The 12,423-nt window shown below is 37.7% G+C and overlaps 1 protein-coding gene across 1 annotated transcript in view; it reads left to right on the top strand.

Annotated features, from left to right (window-relative positions):
- The window catches only part of EMP1 (epithelial membrane protein 1), a 28,071-nt gene extending 15,960 nt beyond the window's left edge, over positions 1–12,111 (top strand). The window contains exons 2-5 of the mRNA XM_043968620.1: positions 2,789–2,897; positions 10,787–10,883; positions 10,992–11,132; positions 11,928–12,111. Of these exons, the coding sequence (XP_043824555.1) occupies positions 2,820–2,897; positions 10,787–10,883; positions 10,992–11,132; positions 11,928–12,094 (483 nt within the window). The 5' untranslated portion in view covers positions 2,789–2,819 and the 3' untranslated portion in view covers positions 12,095–12,111. The remainder of the gene's footprint in view (positions 1–2,788; positions 2,898–10,786; positions 10,884–10,991; positions 11,133–11,927) is intronic.
- The last annotated feature ends 312 nt before the right edge of the window (positions 12,112–12,423 follow it).

Here is a 12,423-nt window from a genome sequence, read left to right as displayed (position 1 = left end):
ACATGAGAACTCATAATGTAAGGCTAATTTATGGTTACAACCCTATTTACCACAAATAGCTACAATAATCATATTCTAATATGCAAAAAAAGTTACTATCTTCAAAATGTCTTGAGGATAGGTAGTAATTACCAGTATTGGAAATGAGTCTCTCCCCAAAGTTGATGAAGATATATTGGGCCTTAGTACGAGAGCTTGGTCTATGTCATCATCAATTTCTACTTCATTTTAGCTATTTACTCTGAACTGCTGTCTTCTCTTTCAGCTAGAGGTCACCCAAGCTCAGGTTTCTATTCCTCCTTCTGCCACACCACAAGACACATGCTATGGTCCCTGGTGTGTGTGTGTGTGTGTGTGTGTGTGTGTGTGTATGTGTTTGTTTTAGTAGACTGAGTAACTAGCAATGGGTCAGGGCAGAGACTCAAAGGTTTGGGAGTGGATCAGTAAAAATAATGACCACCTCAATATACACTTTAATTTAAAAAAAGAGAGACAAACCTGGTCCACTTTAATTTACCCACAATTAGATGGAGGAGAAAAGATGCCCCCTCAAAAAAAAAAAAAAGTAGGTAACCCAGGTCACTTCTCTAGCCAAGTGATCCCCATCCACTTCTGGCTGTATAAAACAACCCAAAAATGCATCTGTAAACTAAAAGCAGGCTGTTCTCTTTGCAAAGAAAGAAAGAAAGGGCACCATCACAGAAATCTGAGATGAAAGGAAGTTGCTTCTTTTTTTTCACTATCCCACCCACTTTCCCAGCCAGTGCAATTGGCAAATGGAATGAGGAATGAAAAGGTGGGGTTGTGGTTTAGATCAAAAGTGATATAGGAAGCCAGGAATGCACATGTCTCAAAGATGCTATAGATTGGCCCACTCAGGTAGTCTGTGGGGAGGGAGATGCTGTGGAAAGTTTAGTTCACCAAAAGTGAAAGTGAGAGTGAGAAGGAGAAAAGTAAATCAGATATGACTTTAAAGTGTTGAAAAAGCAATTAAAGGAGAAAAAAAGGGATACTGTACTCTGAATAGCCTGTCTATAAGAAGCAATTTATACTTTGCAGTATTTGGAATATTCTATTCATACTTGAATAGAATAAGCCTTTAGAAAGACTTTGCAACATTTAGAGGGAAAGTATTTGTAAATGAAGGGAGAGGAGAAAAAAATCCTTAAAGGGATTTAGGAGGATTAAATAGAAGAACTAATTAAAAATCAATCATCCCTTGAATTGCATCTTCTGTGTAATCAACCATATCTTTGTATAACTTTGTGAATTTGGCCGGGGAATGAAGGGCAGGACCCCAGATTGGGCTGAAGTCCGGATTTTCTTTCCCATCCCAGGGGCCATGTGGTTTATTCCCTCCCTTCTGTCCCGGACACTAGGGGGAACACTGGGCAGAATGCCAATTTTCAAGAGGACCAAAGTGCTTTACTACACACAGTTTCCTTTATGCTCAAAAAAGGTTTGGGAAGTAGGACATGCCTAGTTATTATTTTTCGCCTTTTACTCATGAAGGAAACTGGTGATTGAATGCCCGGTTCAAGGGTTAAATGAGAAGTCAGTGATAGGTATTGTCTACCCTATTTCAAATGGAAGCAAATATAATTGTTTAGAGAACTTTACACCATAGAAGAAAACCTTAGAGTAAGGGGATAGAGCTGAGTAAAGGAAAAAAAAAAAGCTGAGAATAAGGAAAGATTTGCTAATGACAGGCACCAATTTTTTTTTCTCTCTTGGAGAAAGCAGTGTAAATTAGATTGCATCATTCATAATCTAATTGCACAAAGTCCTAGGAAATAATTTTACATAGTGGAGAATGCTGCCACTCTGGCCTGGTGATGGTGAGAGATGGCAAGAATGTGGCATCTAATTACTGCTTGCCATCCCTGGACAGTAATAGTGTAGGGACCCTTAATCAGTTCTATTTTGAAGGTTTGGGGAATCAATTGGTATACTTTAAAAGAGTTAGGGTTATTTAGTCTTCTAATCCAATAAGACCTTGTAATGAGTGAAAATGTCTAAGGCACAGCTTCAATCAAATAAGGCAGAACAGGAAAAAAGTGGGGTGAGTGTGTAAGAGATTCCACAGTCTCTTACCTTTTTGATGGCATTTACATGTACACCCTATCCAAGATAGGAAACCATATATCACTCCTTCTATGTACAAGCATGCATTTTTTTTAAACTTCTTTGGGTAGGGCAAAACATCTTTGTCACCAAACAATTCTCAGAACAGATTCCCTTACCCACTTCCCTTTTAAGTCAAAGCAGAATTTACTTATTGACTATGCTTTTGATTTGCTCTCTCTACCTATGCTCCTACTGACAGATGAAGACATTCACTTACCTAAGCAAGTTCTCTGGGGCTGGCTTTTCCTTTCTTCTTTCTTCTTCTGTGTCTTCTCCATCTTTCTGCCCTCTGTATAGACCTTTTTTTTTTTTCTTTATGGACTGGAGTTTGTACTTTTCAGAAAATCATTCACAATTTCAAGGTTTGTATGCTACCTCTGTCTGTAAATACTAGCAAAATCTCTGGTACAAGTCCTGGTAAGGCAGGACTCTGTGGCCAATTTTGCTTCATCTTGCTTAAGCAATTTATCTAATGTCATATAATTACTAAGTGTCTAAGTTAGGATTTGAACCCAGTTCTTCTTGACTCCAAGTTTGGTGTTCAGTCACCTAGAAAGAAGGAATGCCTACCCTTTCTGCTTTGGGGTGTCATATGTATAACATATGTTGAAACCATATTCTTAGATCTTACAACAACTTTTTTTTTGTGTTCTCATTTTAGAGTTCTCTTCATCAACATCCACTCAGACAAGATGTTGGTACTACTGGCTGGGATCTTTGTGGTCCACATTGCCACAGTCATCATGCTGTTTGTTTCCACCATTGCAAATGTGAGTAATGCTTTCTTATTATGCTTTTATTCTACAGCACTTTGTGGGCTCGTTGGAAAATCAAAATCCAAAGACCAGAAACCTAAAATTAGGAAAGATGTCTATCATTAAGGATTGTTCAGCCAAGTTGGAACAGAGCAGAATTCAGTTCATTTAAAAACATCTCAAATCCTTTTGTACTTTTCAAGTGCCCTGAATTTTCCAGGTGAAATTTCTAATGGTTGCTACCTTGGTATTTATACCCTAAAGTCTGAGTTACATGGAACTGGATATTCTGAAAGAAAATACAGTTTAGGGGCAGCTAGGTGGCACAGTGGATAGAGCACTGGCCCTGGAGTCAGGAGGACCTGAATTCAAATCCAGCTTCAGACACTTAACACTTACTAGCTGTGTGACTCTGGGCAAGTCACTTAACCCCAATTGCCTCACCAAAAAAACCCCAAACAAAACAAAACAAAAAGATAATACAGTTTAAAATATATATGAATTGCCATACTCAAATAGAGCAACAATAAACCAAATTTTAAACTTAAAAATGCCCCCTTAATTAATGGTTCAAAATGTCTGGTATTTATTTAGGCTAAAAAAAGAGAAAGTAAACCATACAATTTCACACCCTAAGGCCCAAACTGTTCCCACAACATTAATAAGCAAATAATGTTGAAAATGTGCATATCTCAGCCTTTTTGATGTGTTGATTTGTTTTGCTAAATTTACTTTTTTACTATTCTTAAATTACTTATTAGAAATGATGGTTTTCTGGGAGAATTTGAGTGAGAAAATGTATGTGATTAAGATAAAACCCCAAATCCCTCCAAACCCCCAAACTCCAACAAGTCAATAATATACACATTTTATTGGTCATCATGGGAACTACTTTCAGATACCTGAGAGCCTTTGAGAATGTGGAAACATTATGCTTTCTAATGAATTTATCACATGCTATAAAAGATGAGCCATTATAGATTTTTTTGGGGGGCAGGGCAATGAGGGTTAAATGACTTGCCCAGGGTAAGTGTCATGTCTCTCAGGCCAGATTTGAACTCAGGTCCTCCTGAATCCAGGGCCAGTGCTTTATCCACTGTGCCACCTAGCTGCCCCCCATTATAGAAATAGTAAACAAAGGAAAAGTGGCAAATAAAATCAGTGTATAACTAGTAAAATTTCTCAATTTATCAGGGGACAGATTTGATTTAATTCTTGCTGATTATCCAAAAACACATAAGCATGGAGAAAGAATTTCTGCCTTTAAGAAATCTTTTTGAGAATTTCATGATTTTTCAAAAGTATGTGTTTTCACTTTGTTAATTTGAATGCATCTAAATGGAGCAAACATTTCTCCCATGAATTGCTTTGGAGACAGCTTGTAAAATTCATGCAATGTACCTTATGAAATGGACAATCTACTGCTTTTCTACCTAACAAATACTTTATACTCCTTTATATGTTACTTATTGGGGGGAAAAGATGAAAAGACTGTAAGACCATAGACTTGGAGGTGGAAGACTATGCAGAGCATCCTGGTAGAGACAATGAAGTTGAACATTCCTCCTCTCCCTACTGTACCCTCCAGTTTTACAGATGAAAAAACTGAGGCCCATAGAGATGAAATGATTTGCTTAAGGTCCAACACATGATTTTTACAGCAAACTAAGAGTATCTTTCTGATTCTGGTTGGAACTCAGATAGTGTGAGAGAATAAGGAGCAACTAAAGAGGCATTGTGTTGGATTGAGTTGGATTGATTCTTTAGAGCTTGCCCTGGTGAGATATAGCTTCCTCCATGTTTGTGACCTGAGCAACACTCAAAAGTTCCCTCTTACCAAATTACCTTAGTACATGAAAACTTCTTGGAAGAAATGGTATTTCATAGCAATTGAACTGGATGTTGAAGGATGTGTAGGAATTTGGTAAGTAGAGAAGAGAGGGTGGGGTAAGAAGTATGTGAGGTTTTAACATGAGAATGCAGTATTCAGGTGACAGTGAATAGACCAGTATGGGTGTACCAAAGGCTTTTATGGTTAAGCAGGACCTGGAAGAGATAAGACTTAAAAAATATATATAGGTTAAGACTGGATAATGAAGGAGCTTGAATATGAAGCTAAGATTTTGGTTCTCCAAATTATAGACCAATGAATTTGACTGTCTTTTGGCAAAAATCAAGTACACTGTTAAAGGGATAGTTTATGAACATTTAGAAAGGAAAGCAAAAACTATGATCATCTCTAAGCCACAGTGGCTTCAACAAGAACAGTTCATGCCATGTTAAGTTCATTTCCTTTTTGGACTGGGCAACTAGATGTGTAGACCAGGGAAATACTGTGTAGACACAGCCTACCCAGATTTCAGTGAAGTATTTGATGAAGTCTCTTATGCAGTCTTTTTGTAAAAGTAGAGATGTGGTCTGTGAGGATATAAATACATGGATTCAAAGAGGTTTAATTCATAATACCCCTAAATTAGCCATTTATCAGTAGATGTCAACTTGAAGGTTACTGTCCAATGTAAGTGTTCCATGAATCTTTCCTTGGTCCTGGTGGTATAGGAAGCATTACATGATTGTCAAATTTTCAGGAAGGATAGCTATGATGTTGTATGAGAGTCAATACCAAAAAAGTTATTTGGAAGCTGGAAACATGAGCTGAATTGAATAAGATAAAATTGAATAGGGTAAAAAAAAAGTTTGATACTTGGGTTCAAAAATTAATTTCATAATAACATGATGGTGTCCATATGACTAGACAAGGTTCATGTCAAAAATACTAGTAATTTTAATGGAGTGCAAGTGTAGGATGCGGTATGATTATGCATGACAGTAAAAAAAAGCTAATGCTATCTTAGGTTACAGTAAGAGAGGTGTAGGTCTAGAATGAGAAAAGTGAGTAGTGTATTGTGTTTAGTTTGGGGTATAAGAGTCTAGGAAGGACATTGGAGAAAAATTGGAGAAAAGGATAACAGCTTGATATGTATATATGAACACGCACAGGCACATATATGTATACATATATGCATATGCACATAGATACGAGTATCTATGTATGTATACATACAAAAATACACACATACATATACACACACACACATGAAGGAAATGGAATGGAAATGGAAGATTTGGGGGGGGGCGGGGGGACGACAAGATAATAGCATTCAAGCACTTGAAAGGCTGTCTTGTCATGTTGCAAAAGGGTTAGACATGTCCTTTTTGGCCCCAGAGGGCAAGATTTAAAGCAATTGGTATAAGTTGCAAAGATGGAGATTGAAGTTTGAGTAAAAGAAAAACTGCCTAACAATTAGAATTGTTCAAATGGGCTACCTTGTGAGGTAGTGGGGACACCCCTCGCTGAAGTATTTAAACTAGATGTTTACAAAGAGTCATGGATTCTGGAATCTTTCAGTTTTGAGATTCTGTGATTTGGTTTTGTGGGCACTCAAACTAGTCTACTCGCTGTCACCTGAGTACAATCCACTCCTTTTAAGATTTCATGCCACTGAAACTTTTTGAGCAGGAGACTGATGATGAAACTATTATTTGGGAAGATTAAACTGGTAGTTGTATGTCAATATATTCACCAGTGTAAAAGAATACAAAAATATTTGTCTTAATATTTCCTGGAAAAAAAACATCTCCGGGACAGTATTTGTCTGTATCATGGAATTATAAAGATTGGGAAACAGTGAGTTGTCTTTACACCTTGGAATACCCTGACCTCTGGTGGCCACTTTAAATGTCCAACTTGTTTATAGTTCATCATTGTTGTGGTTGCTATTATTATTATTATCATCATCATTGTTAAAAGTATGGTCATAAAAACCGAACAACTCAATTGTTACACATCTAAGATGTCTGAAGACCGCAGCTACATGATCTGGCTCAGACCTCTGTTACACTAGAAATGTAAATAGATCCTAATGAGAAAATGAGAAAGCTTTGTTCCTATCTGTTATGAGTATTAAGAGTTAAGAGTGCTGGATTTGAAGTCAGAGAGGATCTGGCTTTGAATCTAATGCCTGCCACTAAATAGATATATGACCCTGGCCAAGCCATTTACACCATTTTAGTTTCTATTTCCTCATCTGTAAAATGTTTAAGTTGGAAAAGATGACTTCTGATGGTCCTTCCCACTCCAAATCTTTGATGACTCTGGGTTCAGTTTCCTCAACTATGAAATAAAGGGATTGGAATAACTAATCTTTGAGATCTCTTCCAGTTCTAAACCTACAACCCTATGATCCTATGAAATAGAAATGGATGGGGAAATGAGTAAGATCAGCCTTTAATTTCTCTTGTCCCATACAGGATCAAACCTTATTATACTCCTGTGTTTTCCAAGGTGAAAATAACTAGCATAAAAAGTTAACTTGAGCTGTATTAATGGGTAATACTATAATAATGAGAAATAAGTAGACCCTAGTTCACCAACCTACTCTGTCTCCTTTTTCTAGGTAACATATATTTTTTAAAAAGTCTTCTTGAGGCAACATTCCTGCCTTTATGATTTATCCTAAAGAAATGACACTATGGGTGGAACCTTATTTTTAGATCTAATAGTTGAGGAGGCCAGCATCATGTGACAGTTATAGAGTCTCACGGGGATGGTTTGAATTAGTACTCCTATTTGCAGTTGGTCTGAGCTAGTTGACTAGCTATTACATGATTTAGCCATACCTTTCAAAGTTTGCAGATGTTATCTATAAAAATGAACACATTATAAAGGAAAACCTTCTGGAGTATATACTTTGTATTTTTTTGTCCTAAATTGATTTGTCTTTTAATTTTACCTGTAAATGAGGCCTTAAAAATTATTGATAGCAGTTTTATTTCCTTATTAATTTATATATACATCTACATATACATATATGAGTACATATATGTATATATCTATGTGTCATCTACTTTTATGTATTATCTATATCTCTCTGTATTATGTATGCATGTATCTCTAAAAAAACCCAAGTGTTACATAATAGTTCAGAGTTCCTTAATATAATCCTCTGGGGGGGCAGCTAGGTAACCCAATGGATAAAGCACTGGCCCTGGATTCAGGAGTACCTGAGTTCAAATCCGGCCTCAGACACTTGACACTTACTAGTTGTGTGACCCTGGGCAAGTCACTTAATCCTCATTGCCCAGCAAAAAAACAAAAAAATATAATCCTCTGTCTTATTCTTCTTTGCATATTGAAATGTTATCTTTGTTGACAATTTTTAAATTCACAAGAAAAGAACATTTGTTTTGAGGCAGTGGGGTTGCATGATTTGCACAGGGCCACATAGGTAGTAAGTGTCTGAAGCCAGATTTGAACTCAGGTCCTCCCGACTGCAGAGTCAGGACTCTATCCACTGTACTACTTAGCTTCCCCAAGAAGAATTATTTTTTTTAAAAGAAATCTTATCTTTCTTTCCAGAGAAAGATAATAGAGAATTAGATAAGCAACAGACAAAAACTTGCTTGCAGGGCTCTAAGCTTTGTCATTCATTTCATGGGTAAAGGGAACACAGTGTTTAATTTTGAAGTGCCTAAGTTAACACCTTGAAGTCAGATTTTTTTTTTAATCTGATTAAAGAACTAGCAACTCTTTCCTAAGGTCTGTGGTTCTATTCAAATGAGCATATGCTCAGTTTTCTGTAATCTAGTTAAAAAGTTCAATCTTTTTCTGAAACCCTCCTCTGTTGCTTTATTTTGGCATGGCAGAGATCCTGGGTTCTGCAAAGCTGTGCCAGTGGATTGCAAACTCAACAGGTTCTACCAAGTTGGAAACCCTTGGAATGCAAGTCAGGGATTGGCTTTTGTCCAAAGCCAGGCCACTTACATTCAGAGAGACTCCTTTTTAGGTTGGCCACAAGGTGGTGGATTTAGGAGTACAGAAACTTGAAAAAAAAAATCTAAGTTTTAGCTGGGTTGAAATCTATGTTGGTAGCATGAGTACCCACACACTTCAACAAAATACCAGATTTGTGAAATATTGAAACAAGTGCCTCCTGTATGCTAGATACTGGGAATATGATAACAAAAATGAAAAACAGTGCCTGCCCTCAAGAACATTGCATTCTGCTAGGAACACAACATCTAAATAGGTAACAAAATGACTAGAGGAAGGAGAGAGTCCAGGCAATTAGGTGAATAGGGAAAAGTTTCCCATATGAGTTGATATCTAAACTGAGCCTTAAAGGAAGGTGAAGGTTCTGTTAGGCAGGGATCAGTAGAAAATACATTCCAGATGTGGCAGACAGCCTATGCAAAATTGACTGAATAGATTTTTGAGGCATCTGCATAGAGATTATAATTGAATCCATGAGAGTTGATGACTCATGAGGAAGAGTGTAGAGAAAGAAGTGAAGAATTCCTAGCATGGAATGTTGGATAGGTGGGAGAATCAATGGTTAGTCAATGATACCAAGGAGTTAGTGAGATAGGAAAGAGGAGATCTGGGAAATAATCAAGGGAAAACAGAGCATCCAAGAAAATAGGGTGATCACCAGCATCAGAAGGTATAAAGTGATATACAAGAATATAATCTGAGGAAAAGACAATCAGATTTAGCAAGTAAGACATCAGTCATCATTAATCCTGAAGTTAGAAATTTCAGAGGAGTGGTCCAGACACAATCCAGATGGCAAGGGATTGAGGAAGTGGGTCAAAAAGTGTAGATGCTTCCCCCCCCCCCCGCCCTAAGAATTTGGCTTTGAAAGGCAAGAGAAGTATGGAATAATGTTCTGAGGGAATGACAGGGCAAATGAATTTTTTTTTTTAAATGATTGGAGGACAAGGGCAGAAAAGGTGCTAGTAGATAGGGAGAGACTAAAGGTGAAATAGAGATTACCAAGGAGACAATCTCCCAGAGGAGACAGGAGAAGAGATGAAAGGTACAAATATAGAATTTAACATTGGCAAAAAGGGTCACATCTTTATCAAAGACTGGGACAAAGGAGGAAGGAGGAATGATAGGGTAGAGGAATTTTGAATTGTAGAATAGAATTCACAGAAGGATGGTCCTTATGTTCTAAATAAAGTAGGGGAATGAAATCCTCTGCAAAATCATGAATGCTGGAATTGATAGCATGTGGCAACTGATTAGAGGTGGGAGGTGAAGGGTCAAAGAGAAGAATCAAAGATGACAATGAGGTTTTGATTGGTGTGATTTCAGTTGAGGATTCCCCTCACAAAACAAATCGTTAGGTAACTAATTTCATTCAGGACCCCTTTTGCTTGTTTCAGGATTATATACCATCAGTCTTTATGATCTTCCTTTGTAATTTATTCTCTGGTCTTATATGAGGCAGTCCCTTAGGACTGAATAGTCAAACTTAGGGAGATTCAAGTCATTCGTTGAACTTGATAAGACTGATTAAGCTCCTACTACATACAAGTTATTGTCCTAGTTGCTGAGAACAAAAAGACCAACAAATCAACAAATAATAAAAACCCCCCACCTCATCCCTATCTTCAAGATGCATATTTTCTATCCTGAGGATACAATACTAACACAGGTAAATTCAATTAAATTTGAGAAGGGAAAACTCAACAAAAACTGAGTTCGGTGATAGGAAAGGTTTTTTTATAGGAGGTGATCCCCAAGATGATGAGGCTTGAACACAACTAAGGATTCCAAGGGTCAAAGGTAAGGAGGGAACAAATTTCAGGCTTACCCCAAAGATTCAGTATAGAGACAGAGAAGTCAGAGATGGAATACTGAAGACAAGTAGACCATCTTAAATGTGTCAAAAGACACCCAAAACATTGATAGCATTTTGTTAATAGAAATATATGTTTGAATACAGACTTCATTTTTTCATCCATCCATCTATCTATCTATCTATCTATCTATCTATCTATCTATCTATCTATCTATCTATCTATCTATCATCTATCTACCTATTCTTTCATTTTAGGTCTGGATAGTTTCAAAGAATGGGACCCAGTCAGAAGGTCTTTGGAATGCCTGTGAAAATGGGAAATGTGATTTACAGCTAGCATATGCAGGAGACGGTATGTTTTCTCATTGTCTACATCTTGACAGCTTGAAAAAGACTCCAACCTTTTTTCCTAGGCTAACTAAGTTTAATCTTTTTTCTCAATTTACAAATATTTGGACAGATGCCCTCAAATCCGTGCAAGCCTTCATGATTCTGGCCATCATCTTCTCCGTCATTTCTCTTATCGTTTTCATATTCCAACTCTTCACCATGGAGAAGGGAAACCGGTTCTTCCTCTCTGGTGCCATGATGCTGGTTTGCTGTAAGTGTCCTAGAATCAGCCTCTTCACCTTAAAATATAGCTGTTTACATTAAGAAAGCATAAGCAATCTAATAGGAGCTTCCAGCTGCATACTCAAAATAGCCTGACATAGGTGTCAAACAGGCCTTTTTTTTTTCTTTTTGAGAATCTTTTAATTAAACTAAAGACCAAGCACCAGCAGCTGCCTTGGTCCTTCATAAGAAGTTGCTACTAAGTAGTTGATACACATTGCATCTGAAATACCTCTGAAAAAACACCCAATGCCACACTTAATTAGTGAGCTGTGCTCTCACATTCCCTTAAAGAAGGGAAAGGTGTAGCCACAACATAAAGCAGGTATTGTTATTATTATCATTCTACTATCAATATTACCCAATCCATCCAGTTCTGCCTGAAGACTGAATAGCTTTTGCTGTACATTCCTGAGCAACCAGATCCTGCCCTGACCTGCTGGGGATATCGGCAATACTCAGAGCCAGGGTGGGAATGGTGTTCTTTGGGTTGCTTTAGACTTGTTTATGCTTATTGTCCTATCTAGACATTCAACAATTTCTTTGAAAAACTCAACTATAGTCCTACTTGGAGTCTGAGTTGGTGATCTAAATTTCAGTTTTAAATATTCTCAAATGATTTATTATGCACAATAATGAAGAAAATGGGAATTTAGAATCATGAAAATTCCTTTGATGACTTGCCTTGTATGATAAGACAAAAACTAAAAAGTGTTGTGTTTCTGACTTTAATTTGTCCCCTCTCCCTCTTCCTCTCTGTCTCCCTCTCCCCCTCCCCGTACAGGGCTATGCATTCTGATTGGAGTTTCCATCTACACTGATTTATATGGGAACTACAAGAAGAATTTGACACACTTTGATCACCACGGATACTCCTTCATTCTGGCCTGGATATGCTTCTGTTTTAGCTTCATTATTGGTGTCCTCTATCTCGTCCTTAGAAAGAAATAAGGGTGCTGGAATTTTTCTGTGGGGTTTGGGGGAGGGGGCTGGGAGGGGAAAGCTGTGGAAACTGGGAGGGAAGTGGGAGTTGCTCTGCTAGAAGAACCATATAAAGGATGGGGGGAGGGGTTTGGGAGGGGGAAGAACTAAACTCATCACTGAGACAAATCACTACCACCACACACCCTACCCTCGAGAGAAAGCAGGCTGTGAGGAGAAGCTGCTCTGCTCTTCCCTGGATACCACAGGCCAGAGAGCTTCCCACAAACCACCAGAGTTGTTCTTGTGCCGTTCTAAACTCTGACGGACTTACCAGACAGCATGCCATTGACCTCCTT

Source organism: Dromiciops gliroides, chromosome 5 (genome assembly GCF_019393635.1).
Source record: "Dromiciops gliroides isolate mDroGli1 chromosome 5, mDroGli1.pri, whole genome shotgun sequence".
Classification (NCBI taxonomy): Eukaryota; Metazoa; Chordata; class Mammalia; order Microbiotheria; family Microbiotheriidae; genus Dromiciops; species Dromiciops gliroides.
The sequence above is the reverse complement of the archived record's forward strand: the minus strand, read 5'-3'. Positions and strand labels throughout refer to the sequence as shown.